This window comes from Glycine soja, chromosome 13 (genome assembly GCF_004193775.1).
Source record: "Glycine soja cultivar W05 chromosome 13, ASM419377v2, whole genome shotgun sequence".
NCBI classification, from domain to species: domain Eukaryota; kingdom Viridiplantae; phylum Streptophyta; class Magnoliopsida; order Fabales; family Fabaceae; genus Glycine; species Glycine soja.
In genome coordinates, this window is record NC_041014.1 from 12,157,549 (window position 1) to 12,185,338 (window position 27,790).

The following is a 27,790-nucleotide window of genomic DNA, read 5'->3' on the forward strand; positions in this document are numbered from 1 at the left end:
TAATATTTAATAACAAGTGTTTGAAGATTAAGAGAAGTCATGATTGATGTGGGACCATTTAATAATTTCTCGTAAGAAAGCCAAAATACATGAAACTACACATTGGTTCTTCTCTCTTTGACTTCAGGTTGACTTTAGCTTGTCCAAGTTGTACAATCTCTGCAAAACAAATATTCATAATAAGCACACAACAGGAAATTTCATGACCAATTAATATTATGCTTGGAAGCAGGAAATGAAGCTTACCAGAATACAATGCATATCCTCAAGAAAAGGCACAAACAGAGAAACCAGCATCTGCATTTTCTCCTTTAGGGTGTCATAGTTTTCATCTTCAGTTTTAAGAATATTCACGAATGTTTTACTTTCAGGTACCAGTTTTAGAGCCACCTGCAATTCCATATAATGCAAACTTTTTGGTCACTATGCTAAATTTTGCTACATTTATTTGAAGTAAAGATATTCATGAGATCAAGAATGTGCTGAAAAAGTGGCCATCACCAAGCAGAGAATTGCTTAAAAAATGGAAAAAAGAAAGTGGGTGTTACTCTGAAAGCAGTTGATGAAATCCATCCATGCCACGGTTTTAAAGTTACATCATAAGCCTCTTCAACTATTTGTTCCATTCTCTTTTCAGGATCATTTGCTAGTGTTTGTAACAACAGCGAGGTGAAATCCAGGGTCCTGCAAAGTAGCTCAAGAAAGATAATTTTATGGAACTCTTTCTATATATTGCTGATTAATGTGAGGAATAACAAAGCATATATTATATTAGATAAATTTGTGGTTTTTCACCTAGTGAGCCAAACAAGGGCCTTACTGCAGCTTGACCCTTTCCAAGAATTGCCTTCGGTTGCTTCTGACTTCAATATCTCAACCAAATTCGAGTGCAATGAGGGATTTGATTCCTGCATCAGTTCCAATGTCTGCAACGAAACAGAATTCAATTCACAAGATAACTAATAACTGGTAGTTGAGTAATGATCACCAATGTGCATCTATGTGTCAACTACAGAGAAATTATTAGGTAATCTGGGAGCACCTAGTGTCCATGATTTCGACCAATTTCTATTTGATATGCACTTTAGTTTTTCAATTTACGAAATAGAATTAATAAATCTTGATTGCATGTCATGTGAACATTAATAAGGATCAAATAGTCTTAAACAATCTAATAATTTATCGTTACTACTTGGAGTAGCTAAATTAACTTCATGCAAATAACCAATAAGTCCAAAACTTAGAAGAAAAGAAAGAATGCTTAATTGCAAATTTTATCATCAATTTTTTATTATTTTTTGAATTTTAACATTAGTTTTATTTTTGCGAATTTTAGCATCTAACTTTCATAATTTCACTGATTTTAGCACTCAAGTTTTTTCCCACAAATTTTACTATCAAACTTTTAATGTTTCGCAAATTTTATGATCTAAATTTACAAGTTTTTTTGTATTTATCATTACATTGATAACAAAACGATGTAAAAAGTCACTTTTTAAAATTTGTATACATCAAAAGTGATTTTCTATATTGGTTGTAAATATAATCAAAGTAAAAGTCACTATATCAATAGTTAAAATCATCATCTTTTATCAATGGTGATAAAATGCATCAAAAGTGAAAATTTCAGTGATAAAATTTGTAAAAATAAAACTTGAATAATAAAATTTGTAAAATAATAAAAGTTGAATGATAAATATACAATTAAGCCAAGAAAGAAAAACCCATAGTAATAGTACGGAGAGAAGGGGTTTGGTGAGTTGATGAATTGTGAGATATGGCTCTGCCTTGACTTTTCTCTTTACCTTAATATTCTGGTACACGTCCTGTCTCAAGACAGCCATTGTTGGCCCAATCTTATCTGTTAGACGCATAATGAAAAATGTTTTAGGTGTTAAGTCACATTCACATTTGAACATGATTAAAGAGATAAAGTGAGTAATCAGTAAACTCACCAAGAACTTGTAGAACCAAGTAACAAATCGAGAGGAAAAGCTTGGTGGGGATGTGAGCAGAGTCATGATTTTCACCAGGTTTAACTATGGCTATCATAGAAAGCTCTTCAATGACTAAACCTATCTCTGACTTCTTCTCCATTTCTCTCCTAGTGCTCTTCATTTTATTCCCTTCCCTTTCCATATTCATGTTCAGTAATGCATATTATATTTATACGCATGTTTGCGTGCGGCAGCACACATCTGGGGGGTTCTATATCCAATACTTTATTAGACTTATAGCATGATTCGACTTCTATTTATGTTTAATTGTTTTTTGGAAAATGATGCATTAGACATCCAATATTAGTTGACTGTTAGAGAGAAAGAGAAGAGTGTAAATATAAGATTATGTATTAAAAAAAAGAGAGATAGAAAGAAAGGTTTAATTACATTTTCCTTCCAAAATTTCATAATATCGTGAATTTTTTGTTTCTAAAACAATTGCAAATTTTAGCCGCAAATTTACACAACATTGTAAATCGTAAAAAAAAAAAACTGTCAAACTTAAGATGTTTTGTGACATGTTTTTTCTTAAACCGTCGCAATTAAATAAATTTTGTTATGGTTTTGTATTAATTGTGACGTTTTATTTTTGCGTGGGCAAAATTTTTAATGTTTTGTGATTTGATGACGAGCAAAATTGCAAAAGTTAAATAAGTAATTAAGGTCTAAACTATAAGTCGTGTGTAATTAAGGTCTAAACTATAAGTAATTTTTTAATGTATAACTAGAAATCAAACTCATATATGTCGTGTGTAATTAAGGTCTAAACTATTAGTCATTGGTGTCATTGATTCATTTATACTCCTTGTTTTGGTATGTCAAAAGTCTCACATAGAAGAAAAAAATTGTAACTAAAGATAATTTATAAACACTCTTTTTTATCAATCCATCAAAATATTTTTTAATAAGAATAAAATTGTGATGAGTTACCAAAAGTCCCATATGGGATAAAGATTGATGCTACCAAAATAGATAATATCTTAAATGAAACTACCCTCATAATACATGAGAATTTAATTTTGGAACACTCCTTAAACTATTCTAACTATTCACTACTAGCTTATTAAAGTCACTAAGAATTTAAGTTTAAATCTGATAATCCCATAAAAAAAATAAAAAGGTTATCAATAAATTGGCTTAAACTACGGTACCTAATAAGTTGAAATGTAGAAAACTTCTTTAATTGACTGATATGATTTACCCTTAAACAAAGTTCAATAAAATATCATATTCACATCAGACATCCACTTTAATGGACAATATAATGTTAATACATCACATCATCGCCATCCGGAAACTGCCAGAATCCATGCATGTTGATATTAAAACAAGTTTCCAAATTATCCGAATCATAACCTAGTTATACTGCCTATGTACATATAGCTTATCCAACACACGAAGTTATTTATCATTTCTGGTCTGGCAAAAAATTGTAGCATTTTGGAAGTGATTATTCATTTTACAGTTGACTAATTACACGCACATTTATTAAGATTCAGGGAGTGAATGACACAAAGTAAGATAACTTTTTATTCTGTTTTATTTAGAGAGTAACAGATAATATAAAAAAAAATTAATTAATTAATGTGAATTTTACTATAATATTTTTTTAAATGTTAATTATTTCAATACAATTTATCTTGCTATAATAATAATAATAGAGATAATAATAATAATAGAGACAATGATGATGATATTAGTGATAAAAAAAAGTAAATATATCGTATACATGTGAAATGGAATCGGATTCAAAACTAAGAGGATAAATAATTTACTATAAAATTTATATATATAAAAAAAAAAAGACACCAATGACTAATAGTTTAGACCTTAATTACACACGACATATATGAGTTTGATTTCTAGTTATACATATGGAGGAATTGTCCTTTAATTTACATTCTTTTTCTTTTCAGAGATTATTAGTCCTGTAACTTCTAAAAATACCTTACTTTAAGGGAAACAAAATACTATACAAATTAAACAAGGAAATTTTCGTAATTTTGAGTAATTAGGTTGACAATCATTGTTCTGTTCTGCCGGATGTTATTCCGTTTCATAACCACTTGTTGAGCAACCTAACGACAACTCTATCATTGTATGCACCAGGCCTTGGATTCAGAATTCAAATAATTTATAAGCTGAATAAAATGCATTTTAATTTTAATTTGTCCAGGCGGTGAGCCAGTTGCTCATATATGGATACGGTTGAACGTTTCAAATTATTTTTTTTATTCTTGATCATGTTCAATTATGACATAAAAGTCTACAGATTCATCGTCAAGCAGCATGCATCCTGATATATATATATATATATATATATATATATATATATATATATATATATATATATATATATATATATATATATATATATATATATATATAAAGAGAGAAAAGAATAAAAGGTAGCAGGGAATCTCTGAGGCAATGTATGACAACTTGAGGCATTTTAAAATTGATGGATGCTGTTTGTTGAAATTCGCACATGATAATTCGTCGACATCATTAACTTCAATATATTTGAGTGCTCATGTTTTTTTTTTTTAATTTAGGTTACAATGTTATATTCATGTAAAGTAATTTTTGATGATAATTAATTTTTTTTTTACAAACTTAACTAATCATTTTGAAAGAAATTTTCTTTCTCAATCATATTTTTTATTCATTTGTTTAAACTCGAAAACTACTTTACCAAGCTTAAATCTAATTCCATTGGAACCAACAATATGTATGTTGGTAATTAATTAAACGCTTATCTTTATTGTAGCAGTTGATTGAATCTATTTTATCTCATCATAAATTTAATTATATTGGCATATCTAAAAATGGAAATGAAATATTATGTGAGTATTTTTTTATATAAAATATGAGCTAGTAGTTGGCAACATTTAAGAGTTTTGAGAAAAACATGACAAGAGAAAATTGAATTCTCTTTTCATTAATGTATGCACGTATATACATTGGGATGGACCAGAGGAGGAAAATATTATATTAGAAAAGGAAAATAAGAAACAAATTAAGTTAAATTAAATTTTTCTTATAAGTTAAAATTAGTTTAATTTTTTTTCAAAAAAAACTAAAATTATTTTTTGAAGAAAAGGCTAAAATTAATTTTTGAAGAAGATAAATGAAAGAGTTTCTAGCTATAATCTAAATTTTTGTAAAAAAAAAAGCTATAATATAAATTCACGCTAATATTTACTAACATTTTGATATATTGTTTTTATTTTACTAACATCATTATATTTATATTGACAATTAATGCGCGCTAATTGAAAATCTTTCTTCATGAAAATATGTAAAGTATATGCTTATATATATATATTGAAAGAAGTCAATCCTCCTTGGATATTTTTATTTTTGTGTGTTCTCCTTGGATTTTCATTTTGAACCAATAACAATTTTAATGAGAGAGAGAATCTATATTATTATATGTAGTCTTTTTATATATCGATGACAATGACTTGAATTCATATATATATATATATATATATAGAGAGAGAGAGAGAGAGAGAGAGAGAGAGAGAGAGTTTTTAATATAATTACAAATTTAAATTCTATTTTGGGTTAGCTAGTCAGTGTCGAAATGGAAAGATTCTGTTCTCACCTTAGAAATATATATAAAAAAATTGCTTTATTGTTAACCAAAAGCACAATTTAATTATATGTTATTATATTAGATTAAAAACAACAATATTCTGTTCCAAGAAAAAAAAATCTTTTTCTTCTTTGACTTGATATATGTTCATATTAATCCATTTGTATTATTATTGTCTTTTATAATTGATCAATAAGCCGTTGATTCAAGGAATATTGAGTTTGATTTACTTAAGTAAAATTTTAAACTTGAATTTTATGAATAAAAAATAAATAAAACGTGATTGAAAAGGTGAATCAACTAAAGGGGACCAATAAAATTCATCCGGGAAAACTAACTATTAGCAAAATTTATAAATATTTTACACTAATATCAAAAAGTGAAGAAAAAAAACAGAATTAGATATAAAATTGAGACATGAAATTAGAACTGAAATTCTAAATTTTAATTATGACATTCAAATTTTTTTTTGGAATTAGGATATTAAAACCTATCCCATAAATTATAATATACAACTAAATTTACTAAATTCTAAATTCAACCCCTCGATAAGCCTGTAGTTATTCTCTAGAGATATTTGAAAGTCTTTACAGAATTAATTCAAATTACAATTCCAAGAGCCAATCCTATGGTTTATGGAATAATTATTACATAATTAAATATAATTCTTTTTAATTCCTGACTTCTACAGTTTTTGCTAACCTCAACCTCATTCTATAAGATAAGTCTAAGGACTAACATTTTTCATTGATATATAATTTCTTTGTAGTGATTAAATTTATTATTTTTTTTAAAATTCATATTAATGATTGAAAAAGGATTTTTCTGAATTTTTGGATAACCTAGCTTAAATAAAAATAAGCAGTAATCGTATTGTCTAGGATCTTATATATGTAGTGCATGATGGATAACATTTACCGAACAAACTTATATGTTAATATCTTTTCAATTTAATATTGAACTTTCATGTATATGTTTAATTATGCTATTGTATAAATTAAAGCAAACTACCATCTTATTCAGAACAAAACAATATAAACAAATATAATTATACGGTCTAAATATAGGGGACGTATGTTGCAAAAGAAAAACTTTTTTATGTGTGCGAAAGGAATCCACTCCACGCCCCCGCATATATATATATATATATATATATATATATATATATATATATATATATATATATATATATATACTCCCTTCATTCCTATCTATAAAATTTAAGTTTGAAATGTTGAGTGTTCCTTTCTTATAACATTTCATCTATAATGTTTGTTGTATTAATTATATTTAGACTATAAATACTCTTAATTTAAAGAAAGATATAATATATTGATAAGCAATTAGAAGAGAAAAAATATTAATTACAATGATAATTTAGACTTAAATTATAAATTTAAGACAAACCTATTGATATTAACTAAACTAACCATGTTTTTTTTTTAATTTTGATGAATTAGATAATTAGATCTTATAAATAAGAATAAATGAAGTAATAAAATTTACTCAAAATATATGCTAATGCATTTAATAAGAATTGATTACATTTATGCATTTAATAAGAATTAAATGCATTTAATAAGAATTTATTACATTTATGCATTTAATTAATAAGAATTGATTGCCTTTAGTATACAATGAATGAATATGGAGTTGTCACTTGTCATCATCCAATAAAACACAACTTTTTATATATATTAAATTTAAAAAAAATAGTATCATTTTTTGCAGAATTGATAATTGTATAATAAAATTGACTCAAAATATATGTTAATGCATTTAATAAAAATTGATTGCATTTAATAAAAGAGAGAATAATACTCAAATATTCAACCTTAATTTCAATACATTAATTACTTACTTGTGTCCAATCACTTGTTTCTATTTGCATCTATATAACTCCTTGACCTTCGCAGGGTTTCTATATAACTCCTTGACCATCGCACAGTTTCTAATTAACTCAGTTAGACTTTGTTCCAAGAGAAAGACCAATCAAAGCATCATGACTAAAGTTGTGTGTGCACTTCTTCTTATTTTTGTCATGGCTTTTGTGACTCAAGTTGCTTATGTGAGTGATGATGTTTCTTTCCCTATATAATCAACAGCGATAAATATATATTGAAAACTCCAGCAGCCTGCTATAGACAGTGATTAGTGATCATATAATTTTATTATCATTTGATACTTTTTGTTATTTCTACTTTTTTCCTTCAATTTATTATTATTTAGATTAATTGCGTTTTTTTATATTTTAAACATTTTTTCTTTTGATTTCTTAATTTATTTGGTTTTAAATTATCCGTACAATATTCAAAATATATTAATTTTTTACTTAAGAATTTGTTGTCTTCTCTCACCCTTGTCCACAGTTTTTGAATGAAAGCTTTACATGTTATTAGAATGAGACCAATTAAATATAATTATAGTTCAAATGTGTAAGCAGCATGTATATTATTTATTCTCCCCTTTGACTTTTGATTATTTTTTTTCCTTTTACATCTATAGGGTGGCGGCGAAGGATCACTTACGCCCCAAGGTAGTGATTCTAGTCATATTGTTGAGACTTCTTTTTTGTTGTTGCAAAATTTGATGTTGAGAATTGAAACATTGGTTGCATTATTAATTCAGAATGTCCGGGGGCTTGCGATTATCGTTGTTCAAAGGCTGATCGGACTAAGAAGGCGTGCCTGAACTTCTGTAACATGTGCTGTGCGAAATGTCTGTGCGTTCCATCAGGAACCTATGGTCACAAGGAAGAATGTCCATGTTATAACAATTGGAAAACAAAGAGAGGAACACCCAAGTGCCCCTAATTCAACTTCATTATTGATATTCATCAATAAAATGTGTATTCTTGTGGCGTGCTATGGTATATGCATGCCCTCCGTAAATAAATGTGTCTGCGCTTATCTTATTTTCATCCTTTAACTTCTTTACCATCAATCCTACACTTTTAATTTATTCACAAAAAAGACGATATATAAATTAAATAATAACATTTTAATATCAAGAAATAAATAATAAACAATAAAAATAATTGTTGATTCGTAAATGTTTCTAAAGAAATTGGCAAAGGGAGAAGTTAAAGTGAAAATTTTAGGATGAATAATCATTAACCCTTTGTTTGTTTAAGAACAAGGAAAATAAAATAAAAGACTTCTATTTTTAAAAAATTTAAATCTAAAAGAAAATAAAGATTTTTTTTAATAAGTGTAATGAATATATTTATCTCAAAAAATTTATTCTTGATTGTTATTTTAGCACTATATTCTTTAAATATTTTAAATTTAACTATCTATTTTAAGATAAGAGGCCTAAGATAATATAATACTTTAAGTACATCACTTGGAAAAGGATGTGAACATAAGAGGAGAGAACAATATAATATTGGCCATTGTCCAAGAAAAATAGTTTAATTTATTTTAATGGTATTAAGGAAAATAAATTAAATTGTATGCGTTAATATATGAAGAAATAACATTGTAATACTTGTATCTCTAAACCGAGAGGAATATAAAATGAGAGAAATTTAGTTAAGAGCACTCACTTTAACAATCAAAGAATTAGAGTAATTTTTGCGTAAAATTCTTAAATCTATGCGATATTATAGATGATAAAATCCACAAATCAACTCAGTTAAACAATTCTGTATTTTAAATGCTCTTATGTAATTAAACTGCAAATAGGCAAATCTTATAACAGGGAGAAAGATGTAATAAATTATTGTGATGGAGAGAGATAGACGCAATGTTTTATAAAGTTGTCGGGATAACATAAAACTGATTTCTTATTTTTTTAAATTAAATATTTATTTATTTTTAAATTAATAAAAAATATTATTATTCATAATTTTTTTCATATACATGTCATTTTGAAATATAAGGAACCATAATTAATTTAAAAAAAAATATATGCATATGAATTTGGATACTAGTAGATATGATCAATAATATATCCATCTTTAATGTAGATATAGTAGATATAATCCAAAGTATATTTTAAACAAATTAATTCTATAAATAATACGATTGTTAAAAATAAACTGCACAACGTCTAAATATCTAAATAGTAATAAAAAAATTATACATTACAATTACATAATTAGAAGACATATAATATATTGACAAATAATTAAAAGAGAAAAAAATATTAATTACAACGATAGTTTGGGGAAAAAAATATAAATTTAAGACAAATTTATTATTATCAAATAAACTAATATTTTTTTAATCTTCATGAATTAGATAATTAAGTCAAACAAGAATAAAATTGATTCAGAATATATGTTAATGCATTTAATAAGAATATATTACATTTGTGCATTTAATTAATATGAATTGATTAAGCAAGAGAATTTGATTTTCATATACATCATCCCGTAGAATAATATATATATATATATATATATATATATATATATATATATATATATATATATATATATATATAAATTCTATTATCAATTAGAATATAATTATTACTGTAACATCCCGATTTACATGTATCTTTGGTACAATGTTATTATTTTGTTGTGTAATTGAGTAGTATTTTTAGATTATTAAAATAGTAAAAAATAAGATATTACCATGTGATACCTTAATATGGTTATATCTCATCAAGCTGAAGTCTTAAAAGAATAAGAATAATTCAGAAAAAAATTTTTGATTAAATAATGATTAAATTTTTAAATTTTTAAGCTAAAGTTTTAAAAAAATCAGGATAGTTCAAAGAAACCTTGCAGTTGCAGTTGTATAATATCTTTTTCAATCAACACGATGTAATTTAAATATATATAAAACTATAATTAATTAAGCTATATAAATACATTCCAGATTCCAAATCATCCTTGTTATGTCATGTAATAATATTAACCAATGTATTTGCTTTAAGCTAGTTGATCTCAATGCCTTTTTCTTTTTCAATACAAAAAAAAATCATTTTCTTTTTGTGAAGTCATTCTTAACTTACATGACAAGAATTAAATCATATAGCAACATAAATCATTCTCAAATAATTTTTTATTGCATTATGCTTTAAGCTACCTTTACTTTGCTTTTTTCAATTATCAATCAACATAAATGTCACAAAACCTAAGTATTGAAAATAACTTATGTGAAACACACTCAAATCAAGAAACAAAAAAAGTATGGGTCCTTTTCGAAAAAATGCAAAATAGAGTTGTGATTTTCGAACAAATTATATATGTGAAAACATAGATGAGTTGAAATTTTTGTGATTTTCTAATATAGTTAACATTTAAAATTTAACATTCATCAATTAAAATTAACTCTTGGAACTAAGATAATAATTTTGAAATATCGGAGACTCAAATAGGAAATTAAAAAATGAGAAGATTGATTTAGTGAAATAAACAAAATAGTGGGATAAATTTTGTAATTAAGCCAAAAAAAATAAAACAAAGAAATTAGCATGTGTCATTAAATCAAATTAAAACAGGATAAAATTAAATTTTCACAACTTATTTTATGCATAAAGAGATAGTAGATATTGCATACTTATTCTTCAATGGAAATGCTCAAATACCGTACATCAGAGACAAAAAGTGGATCTAATTAATATGAATAATTTATATATCTTTGTTTATAACTTTTTTATTTCTAGAAATAAAAGATATACATAAAAATTTATAATAATTCATGCATCATATTGATCAACTAAATTAAATTCCTTTGGTCTTTGTATAATTTAATTTATGCATTATTTAAATAAACTTTGGAAAAAAAAGTTTCTTTTAAAAGCTAAAATTAATTTATACATATGTTAAAATAAGTTTGTTTTTAATAAACTAAGTGATTTTAGTTTCTCTAAAAAAATTAAACTAATTTTAATTTATAATTTTTTTAATTTTTTTTCTGTTAGTGCTTCAAAAAATTTATCATCAACTGCTTTTTTTTTCTGAAAGCATCAGTTACTTTATTACATTTGCGCATTGTGAAGAGGAGTTGACAACGTGTTAAATTTGAGCTGATGCTTATGCAATCATCTATCACTCCAAGGATGTAACTTCAGAACAATTCTAGTGGTTACCTCCATGAAGAATGGAGTTGAAGAGAATCAATTTCAAAATAGACACATGTAACACCAATAATGATTGACATAAGTAATAATAATTTATATTCTCTAATCAAATAGTTTAGAATTCGAACTGTGATTAATTTGGAGTATAAAATAAATTATATTAAGAAACAAATATTTATCTTATAATTTTTAACAAAAAATTAATCACTATTTTTTAATGAGAGTATTTCATACTAGTACCATGATTAGAAAAAAAAATACACACATATAATTAAGAGCAAATCCCATGCAAGTTGTAATACCACGGTAAACACAATTTTAGTTTAAAGTTAATTTTATTAATATACTAGTGGAGTGCCTGCGCAATGCACGGGTCGATATTTTACTGTAAGTGAAATAAATACTATTTGTCAGGGTATTGTTTGTATCATTCGACTGTAAGTGACATAAATAATATTTGTCAGGGTGTTATTTGTATAATTTTACTGTAAGTGACATAAATACTATTTGTCAGGGTGTTGTTTGTATATAACATAAAGATAATTTGTATCAAGAGTTGATTGTGTTGAAAACATTTTAAAATTGATTTAAATTATATAAAAGAAATATAGGAAATAAATTAAAAAATATTGTGGTTTTGCAGGAAAATTTTTATTTTAGATGTATTTTATTGTGAAAAGGGACTAAATTTTCATAATTAATGGACATATGAAAGTAATATTTTCATTATAAAAGATAATTGACACTTAAAAAAAATAAGTTTTTTTGTAAAATAATTTTGTAGTGTTTGTTTTAAAAAATGTTTAGTGGGCATATGAAAGTAATATTTTCATTATAAAAGATAATTTACACTTATAAAAAAATAATGTTTTAGTCATTGTTTTAAAAAATGTTTCAGTCTATAAAAATAATTTGTTGTTATGTTAAATAATTTTGTAATCTCTATAAATAATATTATTTAAAAATAACCTTTTCTTATCCTAAATAAATTTTAATCTAATTCAGCAAAAAAAATTATAATCATGTATAAAAAATAATGTTTTAGAACAATTTTAGTTATGTATATGATTACGGGACACAAAGTTAATGCTCTTTGTAGTTTAAAGTTAAAAAACTATTCTAGCAATTTGAATGTAAAAAAATATGCAGCTTAAATTAATTTAAACATATAGCATTTTAATAGTTAAAAATTGCTAAACTTAAATGCAATTTTGTTTTTTAAATTTTATTTAATCTACAATTTGATCTCTTTATTTTATAATTAAAACATTTGATTATTCTATTTTTTAAAATTCACAACTATGATCTCTTTATTGCAAAATATAAAATTTGATTTTTATATCTTTAAAAATCCACAATTTTTGTTTAATCTTTAATTTTTTGTATATTTTATTTCTTTTTTTTACTCTGTGCTGTTGTTTTCCAAATGCAGGACGAGAATGAGAGAATCCATTGCTTATGTTACTATTGGGTTTCTTATTTAGTGAAGAAGGGTAATTTTGTGGGAAACGAAAATGCAAAACACAAAGGTTAGGAAAAAACAAAAAACTTTTCCCCGTAACTTTAAAAAACTAAAATGTTCAATAATTAGAAGCAAAAATATCGAAAGGTCACAGCATGGTGGGATAAGTTTTTTTTTCTAATCAAGTAAATCTAAAAACAGAACATGGATATTACATGGTCTGTAAAACATAAGCACTGGAATAAGCAGCAAATAAATATGAGATGAGCATAGCAGGGAATGTGTAAGATGAGCAGAGTAGACAACAATATCCCTCCATCAACAATGTTCAGTTTACTAAACAATAAATTCGTAGTACAACAGTTATAAATTACTAATATAGCAGATTAAATAAAACAGACTCATTTCATTCAAATTCAAACCATGAAAACTCAAAACTCACTAATACATTCTTTAACAATGTCATATGACAAAACAAAATTTGAAAGCCAAAATTTATGTGGAATACATCTCAACTGCATCAGAAATATACTCCATGCGTAGGATGTTTAACTCTGGCAAAAAATAAAATAAAAATGTTTTTATGAACCAATACTGATGTGTAAAAGAGAAATAAAATTTAAGCTAATGTGCAAAATAAAAAAGATTAAACATTTATAATATATCTAATGTTCAAAGTCAAATAAGTAAATAAGAAAGAGACCATGTAATTGACAAAATGTTCATAAAAGACAAAAAGATAGAAAAATCAAAGTACATAAGTTAACTCTAATACTCCCAATTCTTTCTCCGGCGGATGACAATTTCCCATATTTTATCAATGGTCCTGTAATAGAAGGAGACTTCATCACCATGGGAGAAATCATTATCTGCAAGGAATTGATACCATGGTTGGACAACATATCTGCGCCCAACTCCACCATCAACCACCACAACATTCCACTGTAATGGAGGTCCAAATCTCCTGAGAATGGTCATGTGTTGACTGAAGGCATTTACATGTGTCATGGCATAATTGGGGAGTCTTTGCATGGGAAAAAAATAGCATGATATATAAGCATGAATTAATAAGCAACATTGAAGAGGTTTTCATTGTTACCAGTGGTCCTGGTGCACCAAGAATTGATTGTGTGATTTCAAGTGTCCAAATATGTTGTCTTGACATAACTTCTGGCCTTCCGCAAGTCTGGCATTCCAGTGAGGGAACGAAATAAAGATCAAACATGGATTTGCTGTTGCATGCCAAGAATTTAATGATCACAGATTCGTAAATTGATAAATCTTTTCTGAATTCTTTCAGCCCTTCCGCAAAGTAGACTTTTTCCCGATGCTGCCTTAGCTTGATTTGGTATATTGTTCCATCATATCTAAAGTTGACAAACTCAGGGTATTCTGGTGTCCATTGTTGGTGGTAAAAAGTGGGCACTTCTATATTGTCCTGCAAATAATTATAGCAAGAAAGCAAATATGAAACAACATGAAGAATAAAAACAATTAGTATGTAACATTACCATATCATTATGGAATACTGCAGTGAACTGTAGGATTAATGGATTAGTGTGAGTTGGATATTCAATCTGCAGTGAGAGGAAATGCAAAAATGAAAATCAAGTATGGCACTGAAATAGGAACGTCTAAAATATGTGGAGAATGACAACAACATATTAAAATGAAAAAAAGTTGTATGTACATTGTTTGTGACATAAAGGTTTCATTTTGCAGCATTCTTACTGCTGTAAATGTGCCTTTAATCTTTTGGATCAAACTTTTAGGGTGATACTCATGTCAAACTTAACAGGATGCTGGCATAAAGTATCGTTCGACTGGAATATAGATTAACAATCAAATAACAAAGGAAATTGTGTATTCGTTGTCTGCTGGTAAAAAATAAACAAAACAATCTTTATAACAGTTGACAATAGTAATGAGTCAAAATATATTTGTGCATGCATTCAAAACATAAAGGAAGAAAGAAGGCTTGGCTGCATAGCTAGATCAGAATAGCAGGAGACAAAGAAAAGGCAGGTATGACAAAGGTCACGCATTTTTTCAGGCTAAACAGTCTTTCAGTCGAAAGCAATATACATAAAAACCAAATAAAAAATTTTAGTAACAAAAAAAAAATAAACAATTACATGCAAGGGGCCGAGAATGTAAAGGAAGTAAAATACAAAACTAAAAGCTAAGCCAACAGGAAGCAAAACAAAATCCCATGTGAATGGAGTGAAAGAGTGAATGGAGTGAGAACGGGAATAGAAGAGAATAAGAAATGGAAAAAACGCAGGAGAGAAAGAGTGGACGGAGCAGAAATGGAAAAAATTCAGGAAAACAGAGAATGAACAATGTTCAAAATATTTTGAGAAAGTAAGCGAGTAATTGGTTTCACATGCACCTTGCTTGTAGCTATTGATAAATCAGAACTGGTACTTGTCTTGGTTGAGTCAGTCGATAACTCTGAAGGCATTCTCTAAGCTGTTTTAGTATTTTTTGTTCAAGGAATGAACATTGAATATATGTTGAAGAAGTGGCCTGTGAAGAATAAATGTTGAAGTGACACAGTGGTTGGTGAAAATGTGTAAGGGGCAGAATACGAAAAGGTTTGAGAATTGTGGAGCATTCAATGGAGTATGGCAAGATTGGAGGTGGAGAGTCATCTGAATCATTGTGACTAATTTTATTTTTTTTGTTTACTGAATGTCCACAACCAATATTGATATTTATAAAAATGCAGTGAAACAAATATATGAGCAAAAAATAATCAACATGTATTTAATATGATAGGTGTTAACAAAGTAATTATGTTATATATTATATATTATATATATAATAAAATAAATAAATAATCTGAGAAGACTAATTTTTTGGCATGAAGCAAAGATTTTTTACCAAATTAGATGGCTTTTAATAACTAATTCAAATAAATAATAATGTAATGTAATGGTGGAAGCAGACATAAAAATCATAGATTTGGTTTTAAAAATCGCAACCTTAGATGTTTAAAAAGCTTAGAAGACAGGCCCAAGATTCTGGGCTGTAAAAAACCATTTTTTAAAAATTAACTAATGATACAGATATAAACCGAAAATGCAAGGCAAGGTGTAGAAGCTCCAGCAACATTTCGTTTTTGTAATTAATAAATAATTCATTTATTTCCCAAAAAAATCCCTCCTGAGTGCCAGGTGTTGCAACTACGTTTTCCCTTGTCTCCTCTTTATCTCTCTCATGAAATTACGTTATCACTTTTTTTCTGATCTTTCTCTTCTTTCTTTGTGTCTGTCACAACCTTTTCTCTCTTTAGAAAAAATGAGGAGTGAGAGAAAGGGATCAGAAGAGAATGGGAATGGGAAAGGGTGAACGGAGTGAGAATGAGGATGGAATGGCAATGGGAAAAGAAGAGATGGAAAAACCCGGGCAGGACACGCGGAGGGAGGGGCAAAATAATGGGAAGAGGAAAAGAAATAAAAGCAAACACGGGCATAACACGTGGATTGAAGCGGGAAAAATCATAAAACCCAAAAAAAGACAAAAGCTAAAACTTTTTGATGAATATGAAAAATTTTAATCATAAACCAAAAAATCAAACCTGCACTCGTGGAGTTTCCAGATAAAAATTGCACCTGTAGTGTGTTATTCTACCAGATGTGCATGCAATAGAGGCAAACTAAAAACATTTAAGCTTTTGCACGGTAAAAAATAAAGAAACAAAGAAAACATAGACAACAAAAACAAATCAAAATTAGACAAAAAGAAATGGGGAAAAATAGATAAAAATAGAACCTTTAAACATTAAATGTAAATGTTAATATATTGACAATGATTACGACAAAAATAAATAGAAAATTAAAGCTGATTTGAATAATATGGTAAAATTGATAGTGTAATATTTGGAAAAAACATTTCCATTAATAGGTACTTGCCAATTAATTTTGTCCAATAAAAAATAATAAATTCTTCAATCTTTCTTTTCTCACTTCAATCCATGTGTAATTTTATTTATTATTTTTTTAATTTGCTCAGTGCTTACACCTTCCTCACATGCTGATATTTTTTTCCAATACCATCAAGCCTCACGTGTCACTTTCTAATTGTCGGATTTCACTGCATCATTTAATTCCCCTTAATTTCAGAACTTTCTTCTCTCTCCTCCATCTCTTTTGCCTCCGTCAAGATTTTATTATCAATCAGCTTTAAATATTATATTGTCCATTTGGTAAAATTGATAGTGTAATATCTGAAAAGAAGTTGCATATAAAAATAGAGTGATGATGACCCCATTTTAATTGATGGAGAAATTTTTATGTTACTTTGTTTTGATAGTTTAAAGTTGTAATTTAATCATTATGATTTCCAGATAATGCATTTTATTGTTTACAATTTGCTGGAAAAACATAAATTGAAAACACATTTTTTATATTAGTTACACTGAGTTATTTAATATTAGTAATTTTATTCATTTCACTTTCGTATGAAATTTTTTTTTTTTCCATTAAAAGTATGATATGATCTTTTTGTTTTGATAATAACGAATTCTCTCTCCTCTATCTCTTTTGCCTCCGTCAAGATTTTCTTATCAATCATCTTTAAATATTATATTGTCCATTTGGTAAAATTGATAGTGTAATATCTGAAAAGAAGTTGCATATAAAAATAGAGTGATGATGATCCCATTTTGATTGATGGAGAAATTTTTATGTTATTTTATTTTGACAGTTTAAAGTTGTGATTTAATCATTATGATTTACAGGTAATGCATTTTATTGTTTACAATTTGCTGAAAAACGTAAATTCAAAACATATTTTTTATATTAGTTACACTGAGTTATTTAATATTAGTAATTTTATTCATTTCACTTTCGTATTTTTTTCATTAAAAGTATGATATGATCTTTTTGTTTTGATAATAATGAAGTTACGAAAATTGATTTCACTATTATAAACCCGATTTATGAAGGAAAGACACATATAGTGAAGAGTATTTTGTTTATCACATTTTGTTCTTTCTCTATTTTAATTTATAGTAAATTCGTGATTTTGGAAGTAAAAGGAGCTTGCAATCAGCTTTAAATATTATAGTGCCAATTTAAAAATGAAACAAAAACGTTAGGAAAATTGAAAAAACCCTTTCCATTAATAGGTATTTGCCAATTAATTTTTGCCAATCAATTTTAAATATTTTGTTGGAGTATGAAAATGGTCATGATCTTCAAATTAATGAGACTATTCCGTTAGGATATAAAGACGATGATAATATTATGTTACTTAGGGTAATATTTGGAAAAAACCTTTCCATTGATAGGTACTTGCCAATTAATTTTGTCCAATAAAAAATAATAAACTCTCCAATCCTTCTTTTCTCACTTCAACCCATGTGTCCTACAATGTCATTTTTTAATTTTATTTATTTATTAATTTTTTTTTGCTCAGTGCTCACACCTTCCTCACATGCTAAAGTTTTTTTCCAGTGTCACCAAGCCACACGTGTCGCTTTCTAATTGCCGGATTTCACCGCACCATTTAATTCCCCTTAATTCCAGAACTTTCTTCTCTCTCCTCCATCTCTTTTGCCTCGTCAAGATTCTCTTATCAATCAGCTTTAAATATTATATTGTCCATTTGATAAAATTGATAGTGTAATATCTAAAAAAATCCTTTCCATTAATAGGTACTTGCCAATTAATTTTTGTCAATTAATTTTAAATATTCTGTTGGAGTATGAAAATGGTCATGATCTTCAAATTAATGAGACTATTCCGTTAGGATATGAAGATAATCCTAATATTATGTTACTTAACAATCAGTTTTAAATATTATGCTGTCAATTTGGTAGAATTGATAGTGTAATATTTGAAAAAACCCTTTCCATTAATAGGAACTCGCCAATTAATTTTTGGAAATAATTTTAAATATTCTGTTGAAGTATGAAAATGGTCATGATTCTCAAATTAATGAGACTATTCCGTTAAGATATGAAGATAATCATAATATTATGTTACTTAACAATCAGCTTTAAACATTATACTGCCAATTTAAAAATGAAACAAAAACGTTAGGAAAATTGAAAAAAACATTTCCATTAATAGGTACTTGCCAATTAATTTTTGCCAATCAATTTTAAATATTTTGTTGGAGTATGAAAATGGACATGATCTTCAAATTAATGAGCCTATTCCGTTAGGATATGAAGATAATGATAATATTATGTTACTTAGTGTAATAATTGGAGTAAAAAATGATAGGTATAGTGTCTTCTTCAACCTTGTCTACATACAATACTGATTCATGAAAAACAATCAACATGCAATGAGATAAACAAAAATGGAACCAAAACGAAAACAAAAGTCAAATGGAATATAAAGAAAACGAACTTGTAGATAGAGAAACAAAGAAAAGAATCCTATTTGAGATAAAAATCAGATAAAAATCGAAGGTTTTTGGAGTTAAAAATGGCAGCTTTAGTGTCTCCTTCCACCTTCTCTACATACAATAACGATTCATAAAAAACAATTAACATACAGTGAGATAAACAAAAATGGAACTAAAACAAAAATAGGAGTAAAACGGAATATGAAGAGGAATGAAGATGGACGAAAATGGAAGTTGGAGAAACAAAGAAACAAAGAAAACAGAATATGAAGGAAGATGAATGGAGAGGAACGAAAAAGGAAGATGGAGAAACACAGAAACAAAGAAAACGAACATGTAGACAGAGAAACAAAGGAGACAAACCTTTTGACATAAAAATCAAATAAAAATGCAAGCTTTTTGGAGTAAAAAATGGCAGCTTCAGTGTCTTCTTCCACCTTCTCTGCATACAATAGCAATTCATTAAAAACAATGAACAGGCAGTGAGATAAACGAAAATGGAACCAAAACAAAAATAGAATAGAAACGGAATATGAATATGAAGAGGAATGGAAAGGAATGAAAATGGAAGATGGAGAAGATGTAAAAAATCAGCAACAACTCTTTGTAGCAAAAATGACAGAAGATAATTTTTTTTAAAAAAACAAAAAAGAATTAGAAGAGAAACAAAAAGAAATCAACAACAACTCTTGTAGCAAAAATGGGAGAACATAATTTTTTGAAAAAAGGAAATTACAAAAAAAATGACACATTTATTCTTCAACACAGAACCTGTACTCATGTAGAAAACAAAATAAAGGCAGAACACCCTAAAAAATTAAAGCCTTTGTGTTTACGAACCTGAACCCATGAAATTTTTGAGATAAAAATCGCAACTTTAATGTGTTTTTCCACCTTCTCTGCATACAACATGCCAAAAGAACACAAAAAATTTAAACTTTTGTATTGGGAGAAGTCAAAAAACAAAATAAAGGTAGAACACCACAAAAAATTTAAGCTGTTGTGCCTACGAACCTGCATTTAAAAAAACCGAAAAAGAATTAGAAGAGAAACAAAAAGAAATCAACAACAACTCTTGTAGCAAAAATGGGAGAAGATAATTTTTTGGAAAAAGGAAATTACGAAAAAAATGACACATTTGTTCTTCAACACAGAACCTGTACTCATGTAGAAAACAAAATAAAGGCAGAACACCCCCAAAAATTAAAGCCTTTGTGTTTACGAACCTGAACCCATGAAGTTTTTGAGATAAAAATCGTAACTTTAATGTGTTTTTCCACCTTCTCTGCATACAACATGCCGAAAGAACACAAAAAAATTTAAACTTTTGTATTGGGAGAAGTTAGAAAACAAAATAAAGGCAGAACACCACAAAAAATTTAAGTTTTTGTGTCTACGAACCTGCATTTTAAAAAAACGAAAAAGAATTAGAAGAGAAACAAAAAGAAATGAGCAACAACTCTTGTAGCAAAAATGGGAGAAGATAATTTTTTTAAAAAAGGAAATTATGAAAAAGATGACATGTTTTTTGTTCAACACAGAACCTGTACTCACGTAGAAAACAAAATAAAGGCAGAACACCCAAAAAAATTTAAGCCTTTGTGTTTACGAACTTGAACCCATGAAGTTTTTGAGATAAAAATCGCAACTTTAATGTGTTTTTTCACCTTCTCTACATACAACATGCCAAAAGAACACAAAAAAATTTAAACTTTTGTATTGAGAGAAGTCAGAAAACAAAATAAAGACAGAACACCACAAAAAATTTAAGCTTTTGTGTCTACGAACCTGCATTTTAAAAAATGAAAAAGAATTAGAAGAGAAATAAAAAGAAATCAGCAACAACTCTTGTAGCAAAAATGATAGGAAATAATTTTCTTTTAAAAAAACGAAAAAGAACAGTAACCTCAAGTCCTATTGTTGCAACCCTTGCATGGGCAAAGCGCCGTAACCTTCAACACCACCGTTAGCCTGTCCCAAAAATCAAACCACAAAAAATTAGGCAAAAAAAGGAGAAAAAATAGATAAAAATGGAACTTTTATTTTTCAATACCTTTATTCTTTAGTAGCCTATCCCAACTCTTCCATGGGCAAAGCCTCGTAACCTTCAGCACCGTCGTTAGACTGTCTTAAAAATCAAAGCACAAAAAATTAGACAAAAAAGGGAAAAAAATAGAATATTGATGTGAAACAAAATATGGACGGACGCAAAAGAATAAAGGAGGAGAAACAAAAGCGGAGAAAAAAAAAAAAAGGAGAAGTTGAGGAAGAGAAAAAAGAGGAAACTGAATATTGATATAAAAGAAAAGAGAAGAAGTTGAGGAAGAGAAACAGGGGGGAAGAGAATCTGGACGGACGCAACAAAAATGGAAGAGAGAAGAAAGTTCTGGAATTAAAGAGAATTAAATGGTGAGGTGAAATCCGGCAATTAGTGATATGTGGCTTGTGGTTGTGGAAAAAAACTTGAGCATGTGAGGAGCCGTGTGAGCACTGAGCAAAATAAATATAAATAAAATAATAAAAAAGAAGACAGTAAAGGGGCAGGACACGTGAACTGAAAACATAAAAGAGGGTTTATTTGAGCAAAGAAGCAAGCATAAAAGAGGGGCTTGAACGTGGACTGAAGAGAGCAAGAAGAATTGGAGGGTTTATTATTTTTTTATTAGACAGGTGTCAACAAGACAGAGATCCATAGGGTCTTGCTTTGAGCAAAGAAGCAAGCATAAATAGATAGAGAAGATGGACAGGTGTCAATTCCTGGAAAATCACATCACATAAATAAAGTATAAAGTATTAAAATAAAAATAAAAATTCTTCTTTTTCTTTTTGTCCATTTTCCATTATTTTATGTATTTATTTCTTTTAATAGTTTTCGTTTGTGTCGACTCATTTTTAGTTTTGGATATATCATACTATACAATGTTCTTATACTTTTTATAATAAATAATAATACATTTTTATTAAAAGATTTATTAGATATATATATATATATATATATATATATTAAAAATGATCATATAATATAGTAATATTAATAAAAATAATAATAATATTTTAAATAAAAAAAAGTGACATTTAGTTTCTTAACAAATTTCCTTAGCAATCAGATAACATTTGCTTTTAATAATTTACTGAATTTTGGTTGTCAAAGAAAATAATTTAATGAATTCTTTGAAGTTGTTGTCCACGTACAAATGAGCAATTAAAAAATAATGTGACAACGTGTTGGTTAATATTGGGATTCCCACAAATGAGCAAAATAAATATAAATAAAATAATAAAAAAGGAAGACAGTGTAGGGGCAGGATACGTGGACTGAAAGCATAAAAGAGAGTTTATTTGAGCAAAGAAGCAAGCATAAAAGAGAGTTTATTTGAGCAAAGAAGTAAGCATAAAAGAGAGTTGAGCATAAAAGAGGGGCTTGAAAGTGGACGGAAGAGAGCAAGAAGAATTGGAGGGTTTAATATTTTTTTATTGGACAGGTGTCAAAGCGACAGAGATCCAGAGGGTCTTGCTTTGAGCAAAGAAGCAAGCATAAGGGGCTTTGCTTGTATAATAGATAGAGAAGATGGACAGGTGTCAACAGGACAAAAAAAATAGGCGGTGGACACGTGTCAACATGACAGAGAAAAGGTAGTCAGAGTCTTACTTATATAAATAGATAGATTCCAATATGTATTATAAATTAAAATGCATAACTTAATGAATCTCCTCAGTTCGTCAGCTAATCATATTTAATATTTTCTGTCTTATTTCTTTTAGAAGTGCATTTTGCACATCACTCATATATTCAACCGAAAAAAGAAAAACTCTCTCAATAATTTCAAATTGCTTGTTAAGTAGACAGACTAAACATAAAGACAAACTTAAAATAACTTCTTGCGTTTTTTAAAATGTCACCTGAAGTAACATTTTTTAAAATACTAGCTTCTAACTTTTTATATTTTCTTCATCTTTATCCTTAATATATTTATCAAATTTCATACTTATCTTTTTTAAATAAATCATAATTTTATTTTTTCAATTATTTCATACTTTTTAATTACTTCAACAACTAATTTTACAATAAAATACTTATAATTTAATAAATTAGTTTCCAAGACGTGTTGACTTTTTAACCTTGAACTTTCAGATCTTGTCGAACACAACCAAAATTTGTTTTTAGAGGAAGAAAATAAATATGGTGATGATACATATAAATCTATTTCTTTAAGAGATAAATTATTATTATTGAAATCAATATTTATATATTATGTTATATTATTTATTTAATCTATATTATTTTTTAATGATATATATATATATATATATATATATATATATATATATATAATTTGGCTTTTTAATTTCATAACTAATTAATTTTTGTTTAAGCATTATAATTAATTTTATACGAATGAAATTGATTAAATAGTACTATTTTTTTCTTTCTTGTGTAGAAATAATTAAATAATATTAACATGCTAAAATTAAACATTTTTAAAAGAAAATAAATATTATTATTGAAGTATGTCATTTTCTAGATATAAGACGTGTTAGGAAGACCCAACCACCGTATAAAAAACTCGTAATATGTCATGTTTATTCAATAACAACAGCATTTAGCTTGGCTATACAAAAATTCTTAAAAATATATATATAAAAAAAACATCAACAAAATATACAACTCTCGTTGACCTATCACGAATTCCACATGACAATCTGTTCCAAAAGTTAGATACTTACCTAAAGAAAGAAAATACAAAAAACGAATTTAATAACAACAAAAGAAATATAGTGATGTTTACAAAATAGTAGAAGAAGGAAAATCCTTGTAAAAAAAGAAGGAAAATAAGAAGTTCTTGCAAGGTAAAAACTCATAGTAGTGATATTTAGAAAAGTGTAGAAAGAGAAGCTTGTGCAAGGTTTGATGTTGAGATGTTCAATGTTCACTCAATTTAACGTTTTAAAAAAGAAATAATTAAATCTTTAAATCGTCATGTAGATTACCTTAATTAGCTACTTAAATATATTAATTAACTTAATTAATCTTTTATTAATATATCAATTGCTTAAATCAATTAATATATTATTGTAGGATTAAGCAAATAAATCATACCAACATTTTATTTTTTTTAAAAGTAAATAAGTTTGTCCTTAATATTGATTTTTAAATAAATTATTAAATGAGAAGATATAGTAATGGATTAGCAGACAAAGATTTTTTTTAAATCATACTAGAGTTCCTACTAAAAAGGTTAGTATAAAAATATTTTTTCTTAAAATAATAAATGAGTTTGTCCATGATTGAGATCTAGAGTTCCAATTTTTTAATCGTTTTTTAATTTTTCCCTTCATACTAATTTAGGCCTTATATATCAATTAATTAAATAAATAATCATTTTTAATTTCTCTTTCTTTAAGTAAATGAGTTTGCCGTTAATAGTATTTTTTAAAAAACCAAATGAAAAGATATATTGTTATGGGTTAGTATAAAAGATTTTTTTTTTAAATCGTACCATAGTTTCTAAAAAAAAGGTTGGCATATAATATATTGATATTGATATAGATAGATCACAAATTAATTTCTAAAACTGTTAATCTATTGCTTTAAATATTAAATAATGAATTTTCTTAATATATCAGATATTTTATATTATATGAAAATTTTAGCTTGGTAAAATTAAAGTTATTGATTGATTTTGATTTAACAAAAATTATATATAAATGCGAGATCTATTTTAACCCGAGTTTGACACATGTGCTAAGAGACACACTAAGGAATTGTGTTTCATATAATAACTAGTTGATGACCCATGTCGATACACGGACTGATACTCCAATTTGAGTATTGAAAAGTTGGAATAATTAATGTTAAGCTACATGTAGGTAATAAAGTATGATTTTAAGATATTATATATTATTTTGAATAAAAGGAAGGATGCACAATAAAAATATGTAAATTAAACGATTACATGATGGGATAATATGTACCTTATTAAGTTATGAAACCATAAATTAAAAAAGTAATACAGACACAAAAATGACCGAACATAAACCTTTTATCCATGTTTAAGCTACGATTAAAATTTATAGAACATTACATATGGTAATCGAAATCTTACAATGTCAATAAAAATATGAGAAGAAAGCACATGAAAGAACCTTTGGGATGCACATGACTATAACCAGATATTAGTAGTGTCAGCCCGCGCCTTCTAATTGTTGAATGCATTTTTTTTCTTCTTTTTGATTGAATCCCCTCCATCATAAACTAAAGAAATTAAGTAATACACACAAAAAAATAAGGCCACACAAAGAAAAGAATGGAGATTTCAGCAGAAAACACGACAGAAAAATCAAGAACACTAAGCCATGAAACATGAAGAGACACAAAAAAATAACTACATAATTGATTGGTTAACAAACAAATTTTAGGAAAAGATATTAGTGTTAGTCTATGCCTTCAAATAAACTAAGTACAAAGTTTAAAAAAATATAATATTTAAATATTAAATTTAACGGGAAAAAATACATTTGATACATAATAAACAAAGACATATTACTAATATAATTTAATATTTTTTGTCCCTTAAATTAAACAAAAGACATATTATCAATATTTGTTGATTTTTTTGTTATCATACATCATGTGCACTATTTTTAATCATAAAAAAAGATGGATGAGAATAGACACTTACCCATGATTTCTTGCTGGTTGTAGAAAACATTTTGATTTCTTAAATGAAAAACATCAAGAAATCCATTATACCCAAAAAACGAAAATGAAAATAACAAATTAAACAAAAGACATATCATCAATATTTGTTGATTTTTTTGTTATCATACATCATGTGCACATTTTTTAATCATAAAAAAAGATGGATGAGAATAGACACTTACCCATGATTTCTTGCTGCTTGAGAAAACATTTTGATTTCTTAAATGAAAAACATCAAGAAATTCATTATACCCCAAAAATGAAATGAAAATATTTTTTTTAAAATATTCAATAGTTGTAACAAACCTACAATATGTGAGACATATCCTATATCGACACATCTGTGATAAACATCATCGTAGTTGTGGAGAAGTTAAACTTTAAAGTAAAGAAACAAAGAAAAGAAACATGTACTCATGAAGTGAGACAAGAATTGAAGCTTTGTTTAATTTAAGGAAAAATGACTACATAATTAGGAATACAAAATTGATGCAAGTATTTACTAATTAGGAATAAATCAACGTTTAAATTAGCATTATTTTCATATCCTAACAGAATATTGTTATTAATTTAAAAATTATGATTATTCTCATATCCTAACAGAATGTTTAAAAATGGATTGTTGAGTACCTATTAATTCGAAGTGGAAATTAACAAAAACACAAATAAAATATACTTATTAATTAAATGTTCGTAAATTGACAACGATCACGTCGAAAACAAATACAAAATCGAAGATAGTTTTAATAATATGTTAAAATTGATAGCGTTAATAGTTAAAATTGATTGTTAAGCACCTCATTTGAATTGAAGTTGGTTTAGTGTAATTTTTTTATCAATTTAATTATTTGTTTTCTTTGAATAAATTAAATTTCAAAATTTTAAATTTAATCTTTTATATATTTAAATTATATTTATTAGTTATTTTTTCTTTTGTTTGAAATATTAATCTCATGTTAACATTTAAATTATAAAATAATTAATTTATTATAATGATTTGTTTAATCTAAGAAAAAATAATTACATAATTAGGAATACAAAATTGAAGTTAGTTTTAATAATATGTTAAAATTGATAATGTAATATTTAAAATCGATCGTTAAGTAACATGATTATTTTCATATTCTAACGGAATATTTAAAATTGATTGTTAAGTATCTATTAATGAAAATGTCTTTTCAATTTTTCTAAGGTTTTGTTTCATTTTAGTTTTATAAAATATACTTTTAAATATAATTGATTGTTAAATACCTACTAATTAGGAATAACTCAACATCCAAATGATTATTTCTATATCCTAATAGAATATGTTTATTAGTTTGAAAATAATGATTTATCCTAATAGAATATTTAAAATTGATTGTTAAATACATATTAATAAAAAGGTTTTTTTAATTTCCCTAACATTTTGTTTTATTTTTAGTTTTATAAAATTAAGTTTTGGATATTTAGAACTGAAACGTTTCAATTTACTAATCCAAATCATGTTTCATAACTAATATTAAAAATGTATTTATTTTGAGAATACAAAAGACAGTTTACTATTTGTAGTATTTCTTTCTACTTTGGAAATTAAAAAACAGTTTTTTGTTCTCCTTTAAATATCACTATATAAGCATGAATAT

General features: G+C 26.6%; 2 protein-coding genes across 2 annotated transcripts; one reads left to right on the forward strand and one right to left on the reverse strand.

Annotated features, from left to right (window-relative positions):
• On the reverse strand, positions 1 to 2,151 carry LOC114382038 (glycolipid transfer protein 2-like). The gene is made up of 6 exons (XM_028341269.1): positions 1,956 to 2,151; positions 1,806 to 1,861; positions 796 to 926; positions 549 to 684; positions 247 to 390; positions 1 to 159 (listed from the first exon to the last, which is right to left on the reverse strand). Exons 1-6 carry the CDS (start codon positions 2,143 to 2,145, stop codon positions 124 to 126), a joined length of 693 nt encoding a protein of 230 aa, XP_028197070.1. The 5' UTR covers positions 2,146 to 2,151; the 3' UTR covers positions 1 to 123.
• A 5,362-nt stretch (positions 2,152 to 7,513) lies between these two features.
• On the forward strand, positions 7,514 to 8,521 carry LOC114380748 (gibberellin-regulated protein 12-like). Its single transcript, XM_028339784.1, has 3 exons — positions 7,514 to 7,669; positions 8,107 to 8,137; positions 8,230 to 8,521. The coding sequence occupies exons 1-3, from the start codon at positions 7,604 to 7,606 to the stop codon at positions 8,412 to 8,414; spliced, it is 282 nt and encodes a 93-aa protein (XP_028195585.1). The 5' UTR covers positions 7,514 to 7,603; the 3' UTR covers positions 8,415 to 8,521.
• Positions 8,522 to 27,790: the final 19,269 nt, after the last annotated feature.

Excerpts from the sequence above, each read along its gene's own strand:
- LOC114382038 (XM_028341269.1), bottom strand. The coding sequence starts at position 2,145 with ATGAATATGGAAAGGGAAGGGAATAAAATGAAGAGCACTAGGAGAGAA. Across the intron at positions 685-795 it reads GCCCTTGTTTGGCTCACTAG|GACCCTGGATTTCACCTCGC; the intron begins GTGAAAAACCAC and ends GCTACTTTGCAG. Across the intron at positions 391-548 it reads TTTCATCAACTGCTTTCAGA|GTGGCTCTAAAACTGGTACC; the intron begins GTAACACCCACT and ends ATGGAATTGCAG.
- LOC114380748 (XM_028339784.1), top strand. The coding sequence starts at position 7,604 with ATGACTAAAGTTGTGTGTGCACTTCTTCTTATTTTTGTCATGGCTTTT. Across the intron at positions 7,670-8,106 it reads TTGTGACTCAAGTTGCTTAT|GGTGGCGGCGAAGGATCACT; the intron begins GTGAGTGATGAT and ends TTACATCTATAG. Across the intron at positions 8,138-8,229 it reads AGGATCACTTACGCCCCAAG|AATGTCCGGGGGCTTGCGAT; the intron begins GTAGTGATTCTA and ends TTATTAATTCAG.